This window comes from Somniosus microcephalus, chromosome 9 (assembly GCF_052327205.1).
Source record: "Somniosus microcephalus isolate GS21.2 chromosome 9, FLI_Smic_1.0, whole genome shotgun sequence".
NCBI lineage: Eukaryota > Metazoa > Chordata > Chondrichthyes > Squaliformes > Somniosidae > Somniosus > Somniosus microcephalus.
This window is the reverse complement of record NC_140995.1, coordinates 109,056,036-109,082,881: the sequence shown is the minus strand read 5'-3', so window position 1 is coordinate 109,082,881 and position 26,846 is coordinate 109,056,036. Positions and strand designations below refer to the sequence as shown.

At 42.1% G+C, this 26,846-nt stretch overlaps 1 protein-coding gene across 6 annotated transcripts in view; it reads right to left on the bottom strand.

The window, feature by feature from the left end:
- Nucleotides 1-22,624, bottom strand: part of msraa (methionine sulfoxide reductase Aa) — a 380,243-nt gene extending 357,619 nt beyond the window's left edge. The window contains exons 1-2 of one of the 6 annotated variants that reach the window (XM_085996988.1): nt 8,576-8,604; nt 6,714-6,787 (exon numbers count right to left, since the gene is read on the bottom strand). In XM_085996988.1, coding sequence (XP_085853114.1) covers nt 6,714-6,787; nt 8,576-8,589 — 88 coding nt within the window. In that variant the 5' untranslated portion in view covers nt 8,590-8,604. Of the gene's footprint in view, nt 1-6,713; nt 6,788-8,575; nt 8,650-20,296; nt 20,389-22,413 lie in introns of those variants that run through there. The other 5 variants (XM_085996987.1, XM_085996997.1, XM_085996992.1 and 2 more) reach the window with 5 other exon arrangements.
- Nucleotides 22,625-26,846: the final 4,222 nt, after the last annotated feature.

Sequence of the window (26,846 nt, the reverse complement as noted above, 5' to 3'; positions counted from 1 at the left end):
ATATTCACGCCACACAAATGCCAGGCAATGACCATCTCCAACAAGAGAAAGTCTAACCACCTCCCCTTGACATTTAATAGCATTACCATCATCAATTCCTCCCACCAACATTCTGGGGCCACCATTGACCAGAAACTTAACTGGAACAGCCACATAAATACTGTGGCTACAAGATCAGGTCAGAAGCTGAGTATTCTGCGGCGAGTGACTCACCTCCTGACTCCCCAAACCTTTCCACCATCTACAAAGCACAAGTCAGGAGTGTGATGGAATACTCTCCACTTGCCTGGATGAGTGCAGCTCCAACAACACTCAAGAAGCTCAACACCATCAAGGACAAAGCAGCCTGCTTGATTGGCACCACATTGACCACCTTAAACATTCACTCTCTCCACCACTGGCGTACCATGGCTGCAGTGTGCACCATCTACAAGATGCACTGCAGCAACTCACCAAGACTTCTTCGACAGCACCTCCCAAACCTGCGACCTCTACCACCTAGAAGGACAAGGGCAGCAGGTGCATGGGAACACCACCACCTCCAAGTTCTCCTCCAAGTCACACACCATCCTGACTTGCAAATATATCACCATTCCTTCATCATCGTTGGGTCAAAATCCTGGAACTCCCTACCTAACAGCACTGTGGGAGTACCTTCACCACACGGACTGCAGCAGTTCAAGAAGGTGGGTCACCACCAGCTACTCAAGGGCAATTAGAGATGGGCAATAAATGCTAGCCTTGCCAATGACGCCCACATCATGTGAATGAATAAATTAAAAATAAAAATAAAGGAAGATTTGAAAATAAGACAGGATTTAATATTTTACTACAAATGTTATACTTTTTCCTCTCACTGGAAAATGTAACAAAATATTTTAATTGTTACATTTTCTAGTTAGAGAAAAGGTGTAAAATTTGTAGCATAAATGATATATTTAAATTGTCAAAAAAAATGAAATTTGAGGATTTGAAAAGCACAATTTAGTTTCATTATATTTTCCTCATTAGGAAAAACGATGAATCTGGAATAAAGAAAAATCTCTCAAATTTAAAATGCAACTATAAATACACTTGAAAATACTTTTAATATCAATTTTGTTTTGACCCGAGGAAGAGACAACTGAGTGAAAATTATACAAAAAGACCTGCAATAAAAACATTTTTATATGACTTGCCTTGACATTTTAACACTATTTAAATTCAATATTCACACAATCCTCAAGCAAAAGAATCTGGCCTTTGGATCCAGACAAAAAGTATACAACACCTAATCATTTCCAAAGATCTCAAATCTCTCAAACACACAATTAATTTCTTTTTCAAGGTAGTGACTATTATGGAGGCAAATGCAGCAGCCATTCTGTACTAGAGACATCCCTCTAACAGCACTGAGATGCTTTTGGTGGTATTGGTTGAAGGAGGAATGATGGCAAAACACCTGGAGAGCTCCCTGTTCTTGTTCAACTTGCACCATGGGACCTTTAATAGCACCTGAACAGGCAGGCTAGGCCTCAGGAGAACTTCCACCCACAAGAATGTCATCACAATTAGACTTTGGTCAACAGGTTAGAAAAGAGCATATTTGAATGAAGCAGAAGAGGGCCTTGCTCCCAATTAGTGTTTGTTTCCACCCTTCCATGGATAACCTTGCACCTTTTCAGGAGCAAGTGCAGCGGAACTCCCACCTGCTTTTGCCCAAACTGCAGGGACGAGGTCATTTGAATGGAGCGGCATCATGCCACTCCAATGGTATAGAGGAGGCTCCAGAATGGCCCCAAAGAAAATCTTTTACTTAACATCTGCTGCTGCTGCTGCTGCTAATAGAGCAAGCAGGCCCCTTGTGGAAGATAACTGTTCCCAGAGTGGATCGATTACCTTTCCCTAATAATGTTTATGGCCATTTGAAATGCCTTCAGGGAAATTAGTCAACTGGCATGAGTTCCCGAGGCCTTATAAAAGGCAGAATGTGTGGAATTTCTCAGAACTCCCCCAGACTAGCCCCCTTGATGTAGGGGATATGTGGATCAACCCACACCCCCCTCCATTGGAATTTAAAAAGGAGCACTTTGGTCAGCCTGGCATCCAGGCAGAAGTAGGATCTGCTCCAAATGTCCAGTTCCATTCTTCCCAAACCCAGGTATTTCAGGGCCACAGCTTTTCTAAAATTGTAGTTTTAGATTAAGGTTAGGAACATAGGAATTGCTAGATGAAAAAAGACCACAGTCCATCTAGTTTGTCTTCTACCATCCTGCTAGTCACATGATACAATGATAGTGGAGTTGTTGACTAATCATAGCAATTAATCTCCATCAATTCATCTACAACAAACCCAGAAATGGCACGAGTTAAACCCTAGCGGTGGAGAGTTTTGGGAACCAAAGATCCAATGTCACCTTTTTCCCCCCAATCATGCTACACTTATCACATGTCATATCTCAAATTACTCATATTAGAGAATTCAATTTAATAATACCACAAGCTTGCAGTTACCTCTTGATAATAAGGCATAGCAAAAACTTAGAAACTTTATTTCAAACACAAACTTCATAATGAATTTGGTCACTGTAATCACAGAATCACAGAAACCCCACAGTGCAGATAGAGGCCATTTCGGCCCATCGAGCCTGCACCGACACATATCCCACCCGATCCCTGTAACCCCTACACCAACACATATCCCACCCTATCCCCGTAACCCCACGTATTTACTCCCCCTAACATTAAGGGTCAATTTATCATAGCCAATCAACCTAACCTGCACATCTTTGGACTGTGGGAGGAAACCGGAGCACCCGAAGTAAACCCACGCAAACATGGGGAGAATGTGCAAACTCCACACAGATAGTCGCCCGAGGCCAGATTCGAACCCGGGTCCCTGGCGCTGTGAGGCAACAGTGCTAACCACTTATGCCACCGTATGAGGGTCGAACAAATGAAGGACAGACAGGATGAGTTGCTAGTCAAGGAGCTTGTTTACGAGGCCAGAGTGAACTGAGCATGCTCATACTAAACCATGTGATAATACATCACACTGCTTTCCCCTTAAAAAAAATGCACATATTCCCCTCTCAAATACAACAAAACTATGGTCCCACCTTTCCCAGCATTACATGTACCACAGAACAAAAATTCCTGGCTTTTTTGCTTTCAAATCAATTACAATTGAACTACAAATCCAGTTTAATAACAGGTTTGCTGAGCCTTCCTGATTTCCTTACAAAAGGTTTTGGTGTTGAACCACTTTTCGGGCTGTTTTGTTCTGGTTCCGAACTCAAAAATGATCCTGTTTCTATCTCAGACTTGTTTGAATCTGGTACTTCAGTTTCTGAAGTCTGAACAGAGTCAAACTCATGTATGTGTTCATGATCAAGAGGTTCAAGATCATGTCTTGGTTCATCTCTAGCAGAGATCATTTGATCTACATGAACACTTTGTTTTTTGTCACCAATTTCAACCAAATATCTCTTGGTTCCACCAACCTCTACCACGGTTCCTATATCCCACTTGTGTGAACTCGACTTACCAGGGGGACTGAGATCATGAACACACTCGTTGCGTCTGAAACTGCGTACTTTCTGATTGCTGTCATAATAATGTTTCTGACTCAACTGTTTCTGTTCAACTCTTGAGGCCAAATTTGGTTGAACAAGACTCAATCGTGTTCTCAATCTCCTCTTCATCAAGAGTTCTGCTGGGGTATATCCAGTTGTAGTGTGCGGAGTAGTTTTGTACTTCAGCAAGAAATTTGCCAAACATTGCTTCACGCTGAGTCCCGAACAACCCTGCAACACTTGCTTTTTGAGAGCTTCTTTTACTATTCTGACTGACCTTTCAGCTGCTCCGTTTGAAGCTGGATGATATAGTGGAACGAGTGTGTTTGATACCGTTCCATTTCGTGAATTCTTGGAATAGAGCAGAACGGAGCATTGTCAGAAACAAGCTCTTCAGGTAAGCCACGACATGCGAAGATAGACCTCAACTCATCTATGGTATGTTCAGTTGTAGTATTTGAACTCATGTGTTTCACTTCAATCCACTTTGAGTGACTATCTACAAGTACCAGGAAATAATCATTGTCTACATGTACTCTCTAAAAAGGTCTACTTGGCCATGACCAGGGTTGTAGTGGAGTTTTGGATGGTTTGTTTCCGCAATTTTGGCAAACGCTGCATTTGCTGACCGGAAGGAGTGGACCTGGAGGTTGATCAAAAGTTTTGTGCGGAAGTTTTTCTCACGACTGCTTGCGTTGCTGCTATTGGCATAGGTACTGTAGATGCCTAGTTCTTCAATATCAGGTGTGTTCACTTCAATATTGTGAACTCCTCCCTTTTGTTGTCGCTACTTTGCATTGCCACTAGAATGGTTCTTACTTCCTGCTTTCGATCTAGCTCTGCAAGTTGTTGAAAGATGGCCTTGCTTCTGGCAGTGAAAACACTTCACATTTCTGTATTGGCAGGTCTGTGGTGAGTGATTTCCATTGCAGCAATAACAATTCACTGAACTGCTCTCACTGACATGTTTTTGACTTGGTCTCACAGCTTTAAGTTCAGTGGTGGCTTTGTGACTGTAGACCTCAGCTGCACCAGTCACTTGAGTTGGACAGAGCTCCCTAGCATTCTTAGACCCCCATCTCCATAGATAGGGCAACTTTGCATGTTATGTCAAACGTTAGGTTTGGAGTGTTCAGTAATTTGGACTGTGTGCGCTCATCCACCAGTCCACACACAAACTTATCTCGCAACGCACGATCCAAAAATGTGCCAAAGTTACAATGCAAAGACCACTGATGGTTTCACTTTCTTTTTGGTTTCTGGTATCAAACTTCCAGCTCTCTGCTATTTCTAACGGCTTTGAGTCGAAATGGTCCACGAGTTTCTCGACAATGTCTTCAAACAACGCATCCTTCGCTTTCCCTGGCGCGAGTAGGTTTATCAACGTTCCGTAGACATCGGGCCCGATCTCCATTAGAAAAATTGCTTTTTTTACATTCACGAATTTCTTTATTTTGAGCTTGAACATTCTCATCTGCACTTAATAATGTTATTGGCCTTAAAAAACATCTCCATCCGCTCAATGCAAGAACTGAATGGTTCGCGAGCTCGGTCATACATGCCGAGGCTTCCAATGAATTCTGTAGGCGTGGCCATGATTGTTCCGATCCCGTCGAACAGTGACTCAGCACGCTACCTGTGTACCTGTGAGAATCAACGCTGCTGTTGCGGTGTATACATATACACGAAGGCGAAGCACAGACGATTCTGCATCAGCATTAACAGTAAAACATCACAAAAAATTCAGTTTAGGCGTCACAAATTCACCTTCAACTTTTCCACTCAAAGGTTGAACACTGTGTGCTTCCGTGATCCCTAAAAATGGCTTTGGGATCCCATCCTCGTTGCCAAAAATGTAATATATGTGGGTAGAACAAATGAAGTAGAGAGACACGATGAGTTGCTAGTAAAGGAGCTTGTTTACTAGGCCAGAGCGAACTGAGCATGCTCATACTAAACCATGTGACAAGCCATGTGATAATATATTACAGTCACCACACAACACATGTTCCAAACATTTTGTTCCACAGTACACCTACCAAGAGCTATGTATGTGATCTGAGGCACTCTCCCAAAAAGAAACTAAGTAGAATGCAAACTCTGATCTCCCTAATCATTGCCCAGTATTGCAGTGCCACAGCTAATGGACCGCCGTACTTTCCAGTTTTTAAATGTGAGGCTATTTTAGGATTTTATTTTCAAGCTTATGTCTATTTTAGAAATCGATTCATCTACTGTATAATTATAACTACAAAAATAATGAAAGATCATGTTGAAGTATAGTATTTTTTATTTCTGTTGAATGGAACAAAGATGGTGTGAAAAACTCAATCTCACCTAAGAGTATGAGATTAAGTGGGCCGATCTGCTTCTCCTCGTCAGAGCTGTATCCAGGAAGTTGCTTCACATCACTTCTAGTGTAGGGAACTCATATTTTTCCCTGTAAATTTATTTATCCTTGACGGACTATTGCCCAAAACATAGTGAAGCCTGTACAACTCTGCATTGGTCTCATACACATGGCATATGTACTTACCATATGAACAGCCTCGGTACACCCACCTTCCCTCTTGGTCAAGGGATATTAAAAACATTTGAGTGGATTTACGGTATGACCACAAGGTAGTGTCAATTTTAAATGATTTTTGCAATTGCAACATATAAAATAGCCTCAAATTGAATATAGCTTTCGTTAATCCACAATAAATATTCTACATTACAACAGTGACTACACTTCAAAAGTATTGGCTGTAAAGCGCTCTGAGGTGCCAAGGTTGAGAAAGGCGCTATATAAATGCAAATTCTTTATTTTCTTTCTTTACCTGACAGCAATTGAAAGGCATTGTGCTGTAGTAGGTAAGAAACCACTGAAATATAAATTGTTATATACTTTAACAATATTTCCTATGATGTGCACACCACCTGAAATAATTATTTATAATATAATTAATAATGTAAAATGTCAGACTTTTAAAATCATACTTATTATCTACAAAATGGTGAAATTGAAGACCAAGGCGCTAGATAGACTGCTCATACTGCATTCAGTTCTAATTTTTCAAAATTAAAAAAGGAAAATTAGTAGTTTTTTTTGTTAAAATGCATTTGAAAAGTCAGTATGGTGGCTTCGCACATTGGTGCTTCAATTAGATGCATTACCCAATTGTAGAATGAGCCGATGATTCACCACAGAGTAAGTTACTTGTCTTAGGTGCCAAACAGGAGCAAGGTGCCTCAGCGTAGACAAGGAGAGGAAAACAAAAAGATCAAAGGTTGAGTCACATTGGTCCACTGTACTACATCTATCATAAACTAGATCAAGAGAAGCACTGGAAGAGGCCCTGACCCAGATCACCCACCCCACATTCCCTCTTAGTCAAGGGCGTGTGTATGGTATAGATAGCTTAAACAGAGATGGAGACATTTAAAAAAAAAACTAAAATACAAATAATAATTGTGAAAATATATGTAACTCTTAACAAAGGACAACAATCGTAAACATATAATTTGCATTCTGCTTAAAATGAAGATCCTATTTTAAAAGGTTACAATGCATGTTAATGCAGAAATATACATGTTATGAATTTTACACTATGTAATTGGAACTTCAGCATATGCCTACATTCCTGAATTTTGTTTATCATTTATGTATTTATGGGGAAATTGGCACAAATGATTAACATATATTGTTGGAACCTAATTTAACAGTCCTTATGTAATTAATAGTACACAAATCTTCAAGTTAACATCTCTCAATCTGTGAATGATATTGGATTTTATATGAACATTATACATTACAATAATGTAAGAAATGTAAAGTTACAGTATTCATATCACTATAGTTCTCAAATCTAAATGTTCTTTGCTAATCTGTGTTCCAAGTAAAAAGCAATACTACAGGAATCAGTGCTTCCGTGCAACCAGCATTTTGAGAGTTATTGTAATGAGCCAGGCGCACTGCGGCAAAAAGACATGCTCATAACAGGTTGCATCCCTCCAATGAAGATAATTACTTGACTGATACTCTCTGTCTGAGATAAAAGAAAGCTGCTAGTTCTCCTGCTTGATCCTGGAAGCAATATGATTAAAAATTCCCAGAAAACCCAAGCCTTTTGAATGTTTAACGCCACATGAAAGTGAAGTTATCTGTAATCTAGACCTAAAGCATTCCCACTGACAAGAGTGATCCTGCTGGGTATCTATCCTACTCCTCAAATAGCACTGTATCCCAGCAACCTTTCTGTTGCCAAGGCAAACCCTGGAGAACAGTTGCTGTAATCAGCCTACTGCAATCCTGTGGGTATATCTTCGTTCTGTTGCGTTTCATGCCACTGCACAAAGCACAATGTGAGCTGAATGCTAAGCAGCATCAAAGGACTCGAGGGACTGATTCAAGCCTTTAGTACAGTTCGCTGTGCGATGACGTAGACAGTCCTTCATGTAGATTTTACTACACACAGCTGACGTGTCTCAAGTTTCCCGAACATAGAATATTTAATGGGAATGCATTAAAACGAGGAGCACAACATACCCCTTTTCTATCATTGTGTCACTCGTTTTCTTGTTGCTATTTGATTAAGTACAAGATGCGAAACAGGAAAATGGCATTTTCCTTAGAATTTATGGCTTTAAAATAACTGGAAGACCTAAAATTTTTTCTGATATTTTCTTTTAAAAAAGAAAGCTACAACTTGTGATAATCTGTGTTCAGAGGAGCTAGTGTCACAAAGTCTAGATGGCGATTATCTCCTCGTAATGCTGTAGTTGAAAAGCACAAAAGAAATTGTTTAAACACAAAATCTCTGCAGGCTGCACAGGTAGTTCGATGACTACAGTGCTTCGAAACACTGACTTACCACCCCCCCCCCCCATTCGCCAGCACGATGAACTACTACAAAAGCTGCAGGGCCCATTATGCTAAACATTGTATGTTACGCAAATGCCATTAAAACCAATATACTGTGCTGTGCAAAGTAATAACATTCATACTCAGAAATAGGCATGAAGAGGTTAATAATTACTGTATCCTGTGCATCCTCCTCACGTATTTGAGTGAATTTAGATGACCAACGATCAATGCTGTCTCCCTCCCCTCCCCCAACTAGTGGTGCAATCAGCAGTATTGCAGAGCCCTTTGCAGCACGCTGATTACTGATTAGGCAGGCTCTGGCTTTGCCAAAAGGAGATGCTTAAAACTCGAGCGCGGTTATCAATCCAATGACTCAGTTATACAGAAAGACTTTGCTGGCTCTGTATATGAAGATGCTGAGGAAGGATTTCTGGAGCTGCCCAGTTATACTGGCGGGTGTCAGCAGACCAGCTCCACATGGAACGCTGTTCCATGCTTGCTCACATTCTACGTACATCTACATAAGCAAATTATTTTAATTTAAAACTACATGAACAGCACAGCACCTAGCTGATGAAACTCAGTGGCTGCCATAATGTAGATCATACAAAAAGGGGATGGAAAGAGACGATTCAGCCAGAGTCTGCCGCCAGGTTACAATGACATGCAGCTAACTTGATGCTAACATGCAACTAGCAGTACAGGCAAGTGTTCTTTACACCAGGAGCAATTTGAATGAGTTACAACACAGATCAGAAATTAAATTGAGGCCAATTTCATGGCCAATGTGACTTCTACTGTGCTTTACAAAGGGATAAACCGGACAACTGGTTTACAATGACCCATCCACTGAGTACAACATCTGGAATGCTGCCCGTAGGATAACCCACACAAAATAAATATATTTTCCACAGTTAGTACTGTATTTGCAACCAGTGATTATCAATACTAAAGTTGTTCATTCTAATTACTTGGTAAATTACTTGGTAAACATTAAAGAAAAAACAGACTGCATTTTTTAGCATCTTACCGTGTCTCTCAGAAGCATCCCAAAGTGTTTTATATACAATTAATTACTTAGAAGCAGTCACAATTAATTGCAGAATACATTATTAAAGGTGCTATATAAATGCAAGTTGTTGCTGTAGGTGGACATGGCAGTCATTTTGCACACTGCAAATCCCATAAACAGCATTAAGATGAATGAGCAGGTAATATATGTTTTTGGTGATGTTAAAGGAGGGAGGATTGTTGGCCAGAACACTGGGAGAACTCTGCTCTTATATTAGTATTTTGCCTTCTTAATATTAACGCAGCTAATTTTCCTCCCCGTCACCTGCACACAAGTGGAGACCCAGGAAAATGAGGCACGAGGTACCATGATGTCCCTCTCATCTACAGTATTACCATACAATTACAATCCCCAAGATGTACATAGGCAATACCAAGGAGACAGAGCCCTAGTGTCACAATTCTAAACCCCCTTTCCCTCTGCTTTGCACCCATTAAATAAGTATACCCAGGAACAGAGCAGAGAAAATGACCCACTTGTCCTCTCTTTGTCCTGCACCTGTAAACGCTCTAATTCCTGCACTGAAGTATAAGACACGTTGCCAAATCCCCCATTATGGTAGCAGATTCCCCAATTCCTCACACACTATTCCACACAGACTTGAATTGTGCGGTCCTGGGGGGAAAATTAGCAGAGACAATTACCCCCTCTCATGCATCCTATCGTGGCTGACTGCAGGAACATTAATACATTCGGAATAACAAAAAGCAGAAACATGTCCGGATAAATACATTAGATTGAGGGGCAGGAAAGGAGGAAGGAGAAAGGTGATTGAAGAGCAGTCACGAGGACAATAATGTAAATTATTCAGATGTTTTCTTTTAATTGAGGGACTATGCTCTATAAGGCAAGCAGCAATAAAATTAGTGTGCGCGTGCTTGTTTCCTTCGGTTTCTTTTAAAATGCTGTTCCTCTGTAATTTGTTCCACTTCTGATGAAGTATCTGTACCTGAAATGTTAACTCTTCTGTTCTTTCCACTGATGGTGATGACCTGCTGAGTGTTTACAGCATTTTCTGTGGGGTTTTTCTCCAAATTTCTAGCGTTCACTCTAGGACTTGAGCACATAATCTAGGTGGACATTACAGCGCAATACTGAGGAGATGCTGCATTGCTCGAGGTGCCGCCTTTCAATGAAGCTTTAAAAAAAAACAATCCCATGGCACGATTTGAAGAGTAGGAAGTTCTTCGTGTCCTGGCCAACATTTCTTCCTCAAGCAATACCACCAAAAACATATTAACTGATCATTAATCTGTTTGTGGGACTTACTGTGTGCAAATTGGCCATGTTGTTTGCCTACATAAGACTATACTTTGAGTATAGCATTGGCTGTGAAACACTTTGGGATGTCCTGAGGATGAGAGAGGCACTACATAATGCAATAGTAGACAAAAACAGACCGAATTAACCAGTGGGGGGGAAAAAAATCATACACTAACCTCAATACTGAGATGTCAATAACATTGATCTGCTCATTCACCTCCACTCTATCAGAGTACCAAGCTTGACCCGGTGACAAATATTCAGGTCACTGGTTTGTTACAAATATTAAAGCTACATTTGGGCAAACAGGTGGTAAAAATTATTGGAATATGTGAGAGTACCGGTAGCTAAGCACCTTGGGATGTTTTACTTTGTTAAAAGGTGCTATATAAATGCAAATTGTTGTTGTTGTAGTAATGTGGCACTCCTTGACAAAACCTGGCCTTACTTAGCAGCATCATAACCACCCTATTTTGCAAGCACCAATGAAAACCCAGCTCTTGCTTCTGGCATCAGTACAGTGCAAAATGATGTAAAGTATCATCAGGATGACTAGCTTGGTGTATTAACGTCGATGAATTTATTGCATTCTGTATGAGTTTAAAACCAAGGTTCAAAATGGCTTTTGTCTTCAACTTTCATACAGTAAGGTGTTAATGAAGCCAGGAAAACATTATTTGGGTAGTGTGAACATTTTGTGGATATGCTGGTATGGGGCCATCAGAAAAAAGCATTAAGCCATTAAGATGCACTCCAAACAGTTCAAAGACTAATGGGAGAAATAAGCACCTTACCCAAGAAATAGAGGAAGAGTGATCCATGAATGGTTAGATGTCAGGGTGTTTGTGGGTGAAATTGAACCAAACACGAGTGCTGGAGCTGGAATTACAGGCTGTTGGTAAAAAGACACTCTCACTATTTGGTGCTGTCAAGAGCAGAGTGTACAGACTGGTGGAACATCCAGCGAAACAACATAAATGGCCCGAAAATGGCCATTTACAACATTTCCCTAGAGGTTCCATCAATTGCCTGCCAGAGTTATGGCGGGAGAGCAGTAGAATCCCAGGGGAATTTCAGGCCTTTTACTGTCTTATGTTTTATTCAAGCCTGTGCGTTCTGTGTGAAATCAGGAAGCACTTTTTCACACAAAGGGTTGTAGAAATCTGGAACACTCTTCTCCAAAAGGCTGTGTATGCTGGGTCAATTGATACTTTCAAGACCAAGATCGATCTTGAAAGGTAAGGGTATCAAGGGATATAGAACAAAGGTGGGTAAATGGAGTTGCGGTACAGATCTGCCATGATCTAATTGAATGGTGGAACAACTCGAGAGGCTGAATGGCCTACTCCTGTTCCTATGTATGTGCCATACTTTCTATAAATTAATCTAGTTACTTCATTTGAACTGAGCCGAGTTTGAGTGCTGGGTGTTGATAATATCATCTTCCAGACTGGCTGGGAGAGAAATAAATTGCATTGGGCATTAGTGATCGAAGATGGTGCGAGTCTCTGCAGGGGACTGGAAACCAGAAGGCTGCAGCTTCTGGTTCATAGGGAATGCAAAGTTCACCTACGGGAAGTGCCACAAAACAACTAGAAGAGGTAACTGATCATTAAAATGCCCTAAATAAAGTGTCTGCATTATACTGGTGGCAGCAAGCCGTGAGAGATGATTGTCCTGTCACAATGACAGACAGTTACTCTATAACAGGGTAGGCCCCCTCAAAAGCTTTAAAGAAATTAGCTAAGCGGTCAATAATTAGAAGACTATGACCAGGAGTTTCCTTGGAGCTGCTCCCACTTGTCATAACTTTGCTGGAAGTGTGGTGGAAACTCTGGTTATGCACGTAAATTCTGCCATACTTCCGGTGGATTTATAGCACCGGAGCGGAAGCAACTCCCAGGAATTTCCTGGCCTATAATTAGTGTAGTGGAGATGGCATTTGAACCAGAAATCCTTGCCACCATCAGAAATACAAGAACTGCTACAACTGCAGCTCAATATTCTTTTTATTATTTATTTATGGGCGCCGCTGGCAAGGTCAGCATTTATTGCCCATCCCTAATACAACGGAGTAGCTTGCTAGGCCACTTCAGAGGGAAGTCAAGAGTCAAACTCGGTGTGGGGCTGGAGTCCTATATAGGCCAGACTGGCTAAGGACAGCAGGTTTCCTTCCCTAAAAAGGATATTAGTGAACCATTTGGGTTTTTATGACAATCTAACAGCTTCATGGTCACTTTTACTGATACTAGCTTTTGGAAGCAAGACTAATAGGTCTGTAGCTGCCGGTGTCTGTTTCGTCACCCTTCTTTAGAATATGGGTACCACATTCGCCTGTTTCCAATCTATTGGTACGTGTGTCAGGGTAGAGTTGTTATTTTGGACTCTGCATAATTATGGCTATATTTACATATTATAATAATGTCATTTGTGTTCACACTAGACCCACTTTTTGTTAGTCTAACAATTTTTTTTCTATCGTTACCCACAAAGTTAAAATCAGGTTACTCCACTTTGAATACAGTGCTGCATCCTTAACACCCACAATAGCCGAGAGTTCAGAAAGTGAAAGAATACCTCTGAAAATTGCAGAAACATCAGCTATTGATATTTTTTCTGCAATAGCAAAGTAGATATACAAGTGCAGAATCTGAACATGCATGATGCAAACAAAATAATACAAGAATTTATTTTAGAATAAGAAATTAAAAATGTAAAATAAATTGCAAACTATAAAAGTGGTAATATGTGACTATTTCTCTTTTAAAAGATTGCAAATCAATGTGCTCTCTAACTCCGACACCCAAAAATTCCTTCGTCCAGAAGGACATCTGTGTATCCAGTAGCGTACAAACCACACGTATTTCTAGTTTTTGTGTTAACGCAAGAAACTAAATGCTGAACCTCATCAACACTGCAGACTCCTTCCCCTCCCCCAAGAGACTTTGTCATCCTGTTAACATTCTATTCAGCGATCATTTTAGTGTGGGAGAGATAGCTCAGATAATCTACAGTATTTCAATAGCTATACAGCTAAAATTTATATTAATATTTGAAAAAATTAAGTTTTTTCCCATATTCAAAAGGAGGGCAATTTACTTTGAAATGGTTATTGTCCCATACTTCCTATACCATACACTTCTCCTTTTCATTTTAGTATATTTAGAACATAAAATTAATTGCAAGGTAAAAGTGCAGCAAATTCATCACTGACATTTCTGTTTGCACCCATTATACTTGCCAGATTTTGCATTAAACGTCATCTTCACATTCAAAAGCTGATACAGAAACTTGTGATAATTAGCTGCAATTTCCATGGGTTAATTGGGGTCATATATGGATAAAAATGATTTCAAAACATTCAAAATTAAGTGAATAAAGTATATTAAAGCTGAAAATATTCCAATTTTCAAAAAATATTTTTAAAAAATTAAATATCATATAACCTCTTCCAATGAACTGACAGCCCTCTTCATATTAAACCAAGTTGCTTTTCCTTCATTGCTATAGACCAAAATAAGTTGGGCTAAATACTGCCACAAGCCTGCAGTCAAAGATCACTAAAATTTTAATGTAAAACTATTTAGGGTAAATGTACTGTTGATAGGCACTTCTAACACAAATATATTCCAGATAAAGCAAAATTACCCAAGAAAATATGAAGACAACTGTAAGTTCTTAGGCAACCTATCACACCATTTTTTTAAATTTTTTTTAATTAAAGACGTACGTTCCATTTACACAAAGCATATCTTTCCCTATACATGGGGTAACTTCAACAGGAATATCATTCCAATAAATATCCACAGGAATTTAACCGATTTCATCAGGAATACGATATTGTACGTAGCTACAATATAAAACTCTTACTTCCTGTCTGCACAGCTTAAATCTCCCGTTGTCATGCCCTTGGCACATTTTTTATGTCAACTTTTCCTTCGTTAAACATAAAAATAATTATAATGTAAACAGGCCATTATTTACCCTCCACGTAAGCAAATGGTGCTGCCCACATTTACCACGAGTTTTGCCTATGTAAACTCATCACTGTGATTGTGCAATCTGGCCACTGGGTTCCCACAAATCACTTTTTGAACATTTTTTCATGGTTTTCCTCCCCTCCAGAAACTGAAATTTCTAATGCCCAAAATAAGAGTTTAACATATAAAAGTTCAAAAGATTACATATTTCACAATATGATTAAATGTGTCCATTAAAAATTGCCTTTTGTCTATTTTAATGCCTTCATTAAAGTCCTTACTTGAAGGCCTCTGCCTCTTGATATTTTTGCAGAGCTGTAACAATGAGCAGAATTTGGATTGTACAGTCTGAGCATGTGCAGTGTACCCAATTTCCCAGAATTCACCAGTACCAGTCAGCTATATTTATGGAATCCTCTTCAGCTTCTAGCACCTTCTGCTCTTAACTTTTCCTTAAATAATTTTGAATACAAGGATGAATTTAAAAAGTTTTATTGAGGTTAAATTTACAGAGTTTACTTTTTTTAAAAAGGACACAGCAGACCAGCTATGAGACACCGCCAAACAGACGAGGCAACGGAACTACGCTGCCTACATAAACACCAAGAACAGGAAGCTTGAGAAACTCGGCATCACCACCAGCAGCAACCAAGCCTCCCCCGGTACCACGGCTGAAACCACAGGGAAGTCCATCGTCAACTTGTCCGACCACACCCTTCAACCAGACGAAATCGAAGTTCTCAGCCGAGGGCGTAATTTCTGCCCCACTACCAAAATGGACCCCATCGGTCTCGCGGCAGACACAGAGGAATTCATCAGGAGAATGAGGCTCCGGGAATTCTTCCACAAATCCCAAGATGTCAGCAGCGAACCCAATGAGACAATCAATGATCCGGAACAGCAGACAGAGGGATCTGCAGCGCAGCAACCGAAGAAGAAAGAGTCAAATTGGACCCCTCCGGAGGGTCGCTGCCCTAAGCTTGACATGTATGCTCAAGCTATCAGGAGATGCATTAACGCCAGATTCATCAGCCGCACTCACAAGACAGCCCAGAATGTCACCCGAGCACAACGCAACGCCATCCACGCTCTCAAGACCAACCGCAACATCGTCATCAAACCAGGAGGAGCCATCGTCATACAGAACAGAACGGACTATTGCAAAGAAGCATACCGACAACTGGACAACCAGGAACACTACAGACAGTTACCCGTAGATCCGACCAAAGAACACACCCGCCAACTCAACAGACTGATTAAGACCTTCAATCCAGACCTTCAAAGCATCCTACGCGCTCTCATCCCACGTACTGCCCGCGTGGGAGACTTCTACTGCCTCCCAAAGATACACAAAGCCAACACACCCGGACGTCCTACTGTATCAGGCAATGGAACCCTGTCTGAGAACCTCTCTGGATACGTCGAGGGCATCCTGAAACCCATCGTACAGGGAACCCCCAGCTTCTGTCACGACACTACAGACTTCTTACAGAAACTCAGCACCCACGGACCAGTTGAACCAGGAACACTCCTCGCCACGATGGACGTTGCGGCACTCTACACCAGTATCCCCCACGATGACAGCATCGCTGCGACAGCCTCAGTACTCAACACCAACAGCCAATCTCCAGACGCCATCCTACAACTCGTCCGCTTCATCCTTGACCACAATGTCTTCACCGTCGACAACCAGTTCTTTACCCAAACACACGGAACAGCTATGGGGACCAAATTCGCACCCCAATACGTCAACATCTTCATGCACAAGCTCGAGCAAGACTTCTTCGCTGCACAGGACCTCCAACCAACGCTATACACCAGATACATCGACGACATTTTCTTCCTATGGACCCACGGCGAAGAATCACTGAAAAGACTACACGATAACATCAACAAGTTCCATCGCACCATCAAACTCACCATGGACTACTCCTCAGAATCGGTTTCATTCTTGGACACACGAATCTCCATCAAAGACGGACACCTCAGCACTTCACTCTACCGCAAGCCCACAGACAACCTCACGATGCTCCACTTCTCCAGCTTCCACCCTAACCACGTTAAAGAAGCCATCCCCTATGTACAAGCCCTGCGAATACACAGGATCTGCTCAGACGAGGAGGAACGCGATGGACACCTACAGACGCTGAAAGACGCCCTCGTAAGAACGGGATATGACGCTCGACTCGTCGATCGACAGTTCCGACGGGCCACAGCAAAAAATCGCATAGACCTCCTCAGAAGACAAACATGGGACACAACCAACAGAGTACCCTTCGTCATCCAGTACTTCCCCGGAGCGGAGAAACTACGCCATATTCTTCGCAGCCTTCAACATGTCATCGATGACAACGAACACCTCGCTAAGGCCATCCCCCCACGCCTCCACTACTCGCCTTCAAACAGCCGCCTAACCTCAAACAGACCATCGTTCGCAGCAAATTACCCAGCTTTCAGGAGAACAGCGACCACGACACCACACAACCCTGCCACGGCAACCTCTGCAAGACATGCCAGATCATCAACACAGATACCATCATCACACGTGAGGACACCACCCACCAGGTACATGGTACATACTCATGTGGCTCGGCCAACGTTGTCTACCTCATACGTTGCAGGAAAGGATGCCCCGGAGCATGGTACATCGGCGAAACCGTACAGACACTGTGACAACGGATGAACGGACACCGCACAACAATCACCAGGCAGGAGTGTTCCCTCCCAGTTGGGGAACACTTCAGCAGTCAAGGACATTCAGCCTCCAATCTTCGGGTAAGCATTCTCCAAGGCGGCCTTCGAGACACACGACAACGCAAAATCGTCGAGCAGAAACTGATAGCCAAGTTCCGCACTCATGAGGACGGCCTCAACCGGGATCTTGGGTTCATGTCACGCTACATGTAACCCCACCTGACATAGGGTCATCCAGACTCGAGTCGTCGTTGGCTTGTTCTCTCTACACAGATGCGGCCGGACCTGCTGTGATTTCCAGCAAAAAAAGTTTTTTGTTTGTTTTTTGTTTTTCATACAGACCCCAGCGTCTGCAACATTTGACCCCTTGTGACCCCACCTCATTGTTCTTTGATGTAATGTTTTCCTGACTGACCTGTTTGGACACCATTCACACCTGTGATTGCTGTGATTATCTCTCTGCTGAGGTGTGATAAACGGCAGTTAGAAAGATTACTTGTAATCATCTGGCAGTACTCTCTGACTATATATGCTGTGCTTATATGCAACTCTTCACTTCACCTGACGAAGGAGCAGCGCTCCGAAAGCTTGTGATTTCAAATAAAGCTGTTGGACTATAACCTGGTGTTGTGTGACTTCTTACATTTAAAAAAAAGAGGTTGAGAGATGTATGTGAGTGCAGACAAACTGGGATCAAAGAGAAAAGCAGATAGACAGTTTCTTTCCTCCTAATTTGATTTTTTTTTTTTAAACTTGAATTCTGAAAGCAAACAGGGTTCTTTAAGGGAAACAGAGAGAGGAAGAAAACTGGTTGAGGGCGAGCGGGCGTTCGGCCACTTGCTACCTACCCTTGCGGGAAGCAAATACCAGGTTTAGGGGTGGGGTGAATGACAGCAGAGCGTATGGTAGGAAACGTAAGCGATAGTAGGAAGGTGAATGCATCGTGAACCTGTTAGGAGCAAGAGGCTGGATGGAGGCGGGACGGGGGGGGGGTAAGGGGTGGAGAGAAGCACAGATGATGGAAGGGGGGAAAAGGAAGCCACTGAGGGCAACATCTCCCCAGTAACCCTCATCTCAAATGTAGCCAGCAGTCATTGGAGGCTTCTATCCCCGCCACCACCTCCCAACTGGAAGAAAAAAATGAAACAGAAGATGACAGTGTGAGAAACAAAAATGTTAAGAGAAGACAGAAACAAAGACAAACAGAGAGAAATAGCAATGCAAAGAGAAACAGCAACACAAAAACATCAGAGAAAGATGAGGGAGACCATATTCTCTGATTTAACATGTGAAATGGCATGGGAGATCAACGAGATGGATAAAATTACGGTTAGCAATTTATAAAGCTCTAACTTAATCAGATTGTATGGTTGCATCGTAAGCTGCAAGAGCAAAGCTACAATAATTTATAAACATTAGCAAAACCCCAAGTCTTAAACTCAGTGTTAATAATTTGACACTGAATCAGGTATAGTAATAGCTCTTTTTATTAAAAATCGAACTTACTACTTTTCCTACAGTTATGCATTGACAACATGCAGAGTGTAATACTGGTGGCTTAACAACAGTGAAAGGAGAAAGCCAATATCAGAAAGGACCTGAACATCACATGACAGTTACCACAGCTACCGTATATTAAAAAGGTTTTTTCCTCCAGCAGCGAATTGCCAATGAACAATTGAGTATCTCTGCACGTGCCCCCACTGATTGTCAATGCTACCATGTTTCCAATGGGAAAAGTACAACAAGCGTCCACTGCTATCATAGAAATTACAGCACAGAAGGAGGCGATTTAGCCCAGGGCACCCATGTTAGTGCCAGCTCTTCAACTGAAGCTATCAACATTAATCCTGCCTTTTCCCCACATCCTTCATTTTTAAATACTTCTCTTATGTAGACAGAATAGCATGGGTTATGCTTATCTTATCTGGAAAAATATTCTGTGTCCATGTCTGTGCATGCCCACGTCAGTTCCAGATCTCAGCTAGATCATTCAAGGAGACACCACACCACAACATGGCAGAATATTTCCCACAAGGAAGTTGCAGCGAACCACTGTAAAAGTGGACGGGGAGGAGGGAGAATGTCCCATCCTCTGATGTAAGTGCAATGGCACATAGCATTTAGAACTGAGGAAAGGAGATAATTTTTTTTTTAAAAAGGAGACATGTATCAATAAATAAATACTTCATAATTGAATGTAAAGACAGAACTGTAAAGTCTGTGGGTTGTACAGTTAATAACGACACAGACTTCAGGAATAACAAACAGGTCTTTACTATTCGAAGGTCAGGGCGAATCTGCCCAAGGAATCATGCCACAACACTTATATACCGGTGTGGTCACCGTCGGTATTACAGTATACAGAAGCCAAACAAGTAGTGCCACACCTAAAGTAGTTCTCTTAAAGGTGAACGGTTACATACAATAGTTCTCTTAAAGGTAGACGGGTACATACACTACAAGAACAGGATGCATTCTAAAAATATTGCTGCACTGGCCTTAAGGCCCAAAACAATCATTTGCTACATGTAGACCTAAACCCAGAGACCACATTCAATACCAGACATAGCTCAGTGCAGTAACCCATCAGAGTTTACCGAATTGAGGGATAAACTGTCTGTCACACTTCTTGTGCTTTTTAGTTTTAAATTCTCCATCTCCTGGTTCTTTGATGCCATAGTATTAGCAATTACTTAGGTTATTGTTACAAGTGCAGCTGCAAGTGATGAAACACTATTTATTTTCTAGGAATCCATCAAGTGACACCAACTACACCATTTCTGGAAAAATCTCTTACAAACTTTTTCACTGGAGATGTGCACCACTCTCCCACTTCCACACACCAACACGGCTCCCCACAACATCATAGCCTCTCACTCACCATAACGCCATTGTTGGTAGAAAAGTATGTACATCCAAAGCATCCAGTGACTTTTTTCTTTGTTGGGTTAGGTTAGTTTGTCTGTTAAGGAGCTGAGCGAGCAAGAGAGAGGCACAGTTGTCAATCCCCAACAGCAAACTCATCCTGGTCAGTTCCTGTCAACTTGCAGCAACGTGCAGAGATAAAAGTCTCAGGCCAACACTGCTTCTGATGACTACAATTTTTCTTAGCAATGTTGCAGGAAGTTACAGTAAGTTTTGGGTGAGCCTCATGCTGATGTGCTGGTTCTTCATCCCTCTCTAATAGAGGAAGAATAGGCAACTCTGGCCCTCACCGAGATGCCTTATGGGTGAGTAAGACGGACTTAGAGCAGGCAGGCAGCACTGAGGCCACTCAAAGGTCTAAAGAAGTATTTGGAGGAAAAGATTCAGCTGAAAATGTAAGCTACAGGAAATGAGAAAAAAACAAACCCTTCATTTGGTCACTTTTATGGGTATCTTTAAATGTTTCAGTTTTTATTTGTTTGTTACATTAGGAATTGTATTTCCTTTAAAACCTGTGCAGTCACCTACCTGAGACGACAAGAGGGCAGCCAAAAGATGTCAGAAAAATTGTTGGAGCAATTGGTTGGTTCATTTTGTTACGGTAGCTACAGACTGGTAGTTTTGAAACAAATTGATGTGGATTGACAGTTTCTGATTGTTAAGTTTTCCTATTTGTTTACATTTGAGCAAATCAGCGTGTTTATCAGTGATGATTAAGCCAATCAGGTTCAAATGTGACAATAACTTGGCATGTGCAACTTTTTGAATTATGTCAGACATGCCAGACCCAAGACTTAATATCCTTGGGAAATCGACTAGTATTATTGCTGTGTAGTATTTTTACATGAACTAATTTGGACACTTCTTTCTGATGCAATAATTTATGATTTTTTTAAGAAACAGAAAATCCAGATTTGTCATTAGTAAAGTACCCTACTTTAAACATTTATTTCCTAAAAGTATTCTGCTAAAGTAAAAATAAATTCTGGCAATGTCAATACACTGATACTTGATGACATCACCACATTATTGTATAGGTCACAACTTGAAACTGAAAGCAAACAAATACAATCCAACTAGTTTCAGGACAAATAAAATAGAAACCAACAAGGAACCCTGTCACAATTTGAAAATAGTTCAGCCCACAGGAATGCAGATATGAACTGATTTCAAGTCCACTTAGATTTTCAATGTGAAGTTAAACCAAGAAGAGAAAAAACATTTAAAACTAAAAATCAAACTTTTTAAAAGGCACAATGTGCTTGGAATGAATCTCCAGAAGATATGTTGCATACACAGAGCTCTTGTAGAAACCTGCTATATTATGTATTTGTTTTAATGCAAGAAGGCCATCATCATTGGACACACTTCTCTCCTGTATGAGTAGTGGTCACTTGGGCAAGATACCACAGGGCACCATTGGAGCTGCACTTTAGCAAGGTGTCAGGAGAGAAGAGAAAATTGGAGAGGAGTTTTAAAAAAAATCTTTTTAATCTTACTACTGCTACTAATGTTCAAATTTAAAAAAAATACAAAACCACACATTGAAAAAGTTAGCACTTCTCCCAAATCAAAAACTCAAAACCGGTAATTTTTTTTTAAACATGGAATTTAGCAATTAAAGTCACACAAAAAATTCAAGCATGTTTTTTTTCCACCGAACATCGGGTTGGATGACATAAACTCATCGTGGTCGTCAGTGCTGACAGAATGCTGACGAGTGGTGAGAAGGGACGCTGCTCGTGTTGCATCTATTCTCCACACAGCAGCCAGATTCCAGCGATGGAACGTTGCTGCACGGGTGTGTTCAGCGGCTGCGCAGGGCGCAGTTAGAACGTCCCGCGGAGGGAGAGAGAGTCAGCGCGAGCTCCGGGAGACCTTCCAGCGGCACGGCGACACCGGCCGCAGAGCAGAGCTCCCCGCACCGCGCCCTGTGCACCTCCCGCTCCCACCACTGTGCCTTGCCTTTCCTACCCCACCCCCTCCACTTAGGCCCGTTCGAGACAGTACTAGTTGCTCCCGGTTTTTTTAAAAAAAAACATTTATTTGAAATCTATTGAAAGTTAAGAATACCTGAAACTTTCATTGCTTCGGCCCTCCCGGGACAGGCTTGCTCTTTCGACGTCATTTCCATTCGGCAAGCCATTAGCCCTAGTCTTCCCAGTCGGAAATGTTGCCAGATTTGCATGTTACGGAAGAAAATCATGTGAGAGAGTTCGGCACCAGTTCAGAGTGAGGTCTTGCGTAATCTTTACACATGCCCTGTACCGGCCTGGGAAGTTGTACCAATGTCACCCTTTGTCCTTCCTGTAGGAGCAGGGGATTTATTTTATGTTTTCTATTAAGTTTTTTTTCCCCTTTTTCTAGAAAGGAAGTTGTCTTTTTTATTAACAAAACATTTCTTTAGGGAAAAAAATACTTGGTAAAAGTTTGAATTCCATATAGTCAGGTAGGGCTAGTGGTCCAGTCCTGGAGCAAGGGAATTCTGAGTAGGGTTTTGCTAGCAGTGACCTGGGGAAAACTATATATTAACATATAAATACCTAGCAGTATCAATTTTAAATAATACAGGTTTTCCCAGATCACTGCTGGAAGCAAAGGGAATTCATTAAAAAGAAAGACTTGCCTTTTATATAGCACCTTTCATGGCCTCACCTCACCTGACCTCTGTATTCATTCGCTCCTCCCCACTCCTATTGCTACTCCTGACTCATTGAACCCCTGTACCTTTCTTTCCTCTTGCCAGTTGCCACTCCTTTCCCATGCCACTACTGCTAAGGTCACATTAAGAATTCTTGGGGCGCTCGACACCCCCTGCAGAATCCTTCCTCCCCGCCCAATCCATTAAAGCACAGTTGTGTGGTAAAATGTATGAAGAAATAGGCTTGTAGAATATTTACACACTGCATTAATAATAACCGAACTCCTATCACATGTGCTACACTTACAGAATCATAGCATGGTTACATCATGGAAGAAGGCCATTTGGCCCGTCAAGCCCGTGCCGGCTCTCTGCAAGAGCACTTCAGCTAGTCCCACTCCCCTGCCCTTTCCACGTAGCCTTGCAAATGTTTTTCCTTCAGGTACTTCTCCAACTCCCTTTTAAAAGCAGTGATTGAGTCTGACTCCGCCACTCTTTCAGGCATTGCTTTCTAGATCCTAACCACTCGCTGAGTAAAATTTTTTTCCTCATGTCGCCTTTGGTTCTTCTGCCAATCACCTTAAATCTGTGTTCTCTGGTTCTCGACCCTTCTGCTAATGAGAACAGTTTCTCTCTATCTATTCTGTCCAGACCCCTTATGATTTTGAACACCTCTATCAAATCTCCTCTCAATCTTCCCTGCTATAAGAAGAACAACCCCAGCTTCTTCAGTATGTCCATGTAACTGAAGTCTCTCATCCCTGGAACCATTCTTGTAAATCTTTTCTGCATTTTTTCTAAGGCCTTCACATCCTAAAGTGCGGTGCCCAGAATTGGACACAGTACTCCAATTGAGGCCGAACCAGTGTTTTATACAGGTTCATCATAATTTCCACGCTTTTGTACTCTGTACCTCTATTCATGAAGCCCAGGATCCCGTAAGCTTTTTTAACCTGCCCTGCCACCTTCAACGATTTGTGCACATATACCCCAGGTCTCTCTGTTCATGCACCCCCTTTAGGATTGTACCCTTTAGTTTATATTTCCTCTCTTCATTCTTTCTACCAAAATGTATCACTTCACACTTCTCTGTGTTAAATTTCATCTGCCACGTGTCCGCCCATTCCACCAGCCTGTCTTAAATGAAACTGCCTATTTGCATAGAGACCCTGGCAAGGCCCCATATTTGGCTGGAGTCCTTGGGCACGGGCCCCATAGGCCCATTTGTTAATTTCCCCACTGACCCTCCTCCCTGTGCTCCTGCAGCCCAGCACCCCGTTCACCTGTACTGTCATCCCCTCCAACTTTTACCAGACCTTGATAGCCCCTTCTCAGTACTACTAACCCTGCAATCTCACTCCCAATTCTCTGAGACTGTTACACTTTGCCCAATGTTCCTGCTCCCAGACTGCAGGACCACCTTTCCAGCATTACCCTCCTACTGCTACTCCCAGTATTGCTGCCTTAGTTCTTGCAACCTACCTATTTTCCTAACTAGAATATCTTTTCTACCATTTTCCCATATACATTGAGATTTAAAAAATATAAAAGGTAAAATTAACTATGTAGTTAAACAAATGTAATAAACTCATGAAGGCCACTGATTTATAGTGCTCATGCAAATATGCATGTCGCCTAAAAATGTTACTAACACTCCCTACAGTACTGTGTAATGAAAATGCAATTTAACTTGTTTAATCACCATAAATTAGTGATCCTGATCATCATTATAAATTTCATAGCGTTAAACAGTGTGTCCTCAGATTCACTGTGACCATTGCCACGGGGGATCGGCTAGTAATATGTTATAGATCTGGCATATAGTGTGCAATCTTTGTAAATTTAACTTATTTCCTGTAACATATTCCTGTTACACCTGTTTGTCAAGCTTAAACTTGTATGTATTGTCCTTCCCTCTTATTGATTCCTCCTAGGTTAGCTTCCAAGGCAGGGGGCGCTGTCACGTTGTTCTCCACAGTGCCATCTGCCTGAGGCCTGTAAAAAATTGGGTCACTTTCCTAATGCAAGTCATTCTGTCTCCGTCACTATAATGAAGAGCTGCTTTTACATTGTACTGTTATATCATCAGTGATTCATTTTGAGATTGAAGCCTAGAAATTACAACAGGCGAATGCTTAACATATTTATATGACATTCCTTTGTCCACTTTTTTTAATGGAGTAATAACCAATTTAAATAGGTTAATGCTTGTGTTAAAATAGTAGACCGAGAGCCATCGTGCAGATATTGCAAGCAGTATTTTCTAGGCTCAATAAAGTATAGTGGTATAGTAAGAAGCAAGAATCAAGAAACAACTGTATTATTATTTTGTTAGTAATAGATTACCACAACATACATAATTCATAGTGATCAGTCCAGTTTAGTTGGTGTAACAAAAATGAGGTATTTTGTCTACTTGTGTTTTGGTAGCAGTCCCATTAAATCCAGTCACAGAACATTTAAAAGTGCCTGCAGTTCAGATTCTCCAACCAAGCTTATTTTAATGCACCGTTGCAAGTTTTGTCGGTTGCAGGCTGGAGAGAGAAATAATGTAACCTGAAACAATGCTGTATAACTGACAGTTCTTTTTAAATCTGATTGGTGGGATATGCCTATCAATTAGTCCAATAAAAGGCGACGAGTTAAGAACGTAACTGAAGGTTTTTATTGGCTAAATAACAGAGCCCACCCTCGTGGGTGATCCGATCCAACAGGGAGGGATACTAGCCAGTCAGCTACCTTTATACCTGGGCAGGTAATGGGCGGAGTCGGAGGTGGTCAGCCCAGGTATAACAGTGCGACAAGAGGCGACCTCGTGTAGTGATGTGACAGTGAGAACAATATACAGTGATAACTATAACAGTGGTTTACCACATTCACCCCTTGTTTAGATTAGAGTCCGGCGGGGTGAAGTGTATTACCAGCTCTGGTATGTCAGTCTGTCCGGAGGCTTCGTTAGCCTCTCCGATCGTCGCAGCGGCGGTGTTACATTATCCGGTGTTAAAGCTGGTGTCTGCGTAGTCGGCAAAGGCTCGTGGGGTTCCGGCATGCCGTCTACCTCGGCTGGACTCGGGGGGTTGGGAGGGGGGGGTGAGGGTGCGAGGTCTCGTAAGGAGACAGTGTCCTCCCGTCCGTCTGGGTAAGCCACATAGGCGTACTGGGGGTTGGCGTGCAGGAGGTTCACCTTCTCGACCAGGGGGTCCGTTTTATGGGCCCTCACGTGCTTTCGCAGCAAGACGGGTCCCGGAGAGGTCAGCCAGGTTGGTAGGGTGGTTCCCGTAGTCGACTTCTTGGGGAAGACAAACATTCGGGCATGGGGGGTGGTGTTAATGGCAGTGCAAAGTAGTGACCGGATGGAGTGCAGCGCAATCGGGAGGACCTCTTGCCAGCGGGAGGTTGGGAGGCCCTTAGACTTTAAGGCTAAGAGGGTGGCCTTCCATACCGTCGCGTTCTCTCTTTCCACCTGGCCGTTCCCTCGGGGGTTGTAGCTGGTGGTCCTGCTTGCTGCAATACCCCTCTCCAATAGGAACTGACGGAGTTCCTCGCTCATGAAGGAGGCGCCCCGGTCACTATGTATATAGTTCGGGAACCCGAACAAGGCGAAGAGTTTGTTCAGGCATTTAATGACCGTGTTACTGGTCATGTCTGGGCAGGGGAAGGCAAAGGGGAAACGGGAGTACTCATCAACGATGTTGAGGAAGTACACATTATGGTCGGATGACGGTAGGGGCCCCTTGAAGTCGATGCTCAGACGCTCGAAGGGGCGGGTGGCCTTGATCAGGCTTGCTCTGTCCGGCTTATAGAAGTGCGGTTTGCACTCAGCACAGATCTGGCAGTTCCTGGTCATGGTCCTGACCTCCTCGAT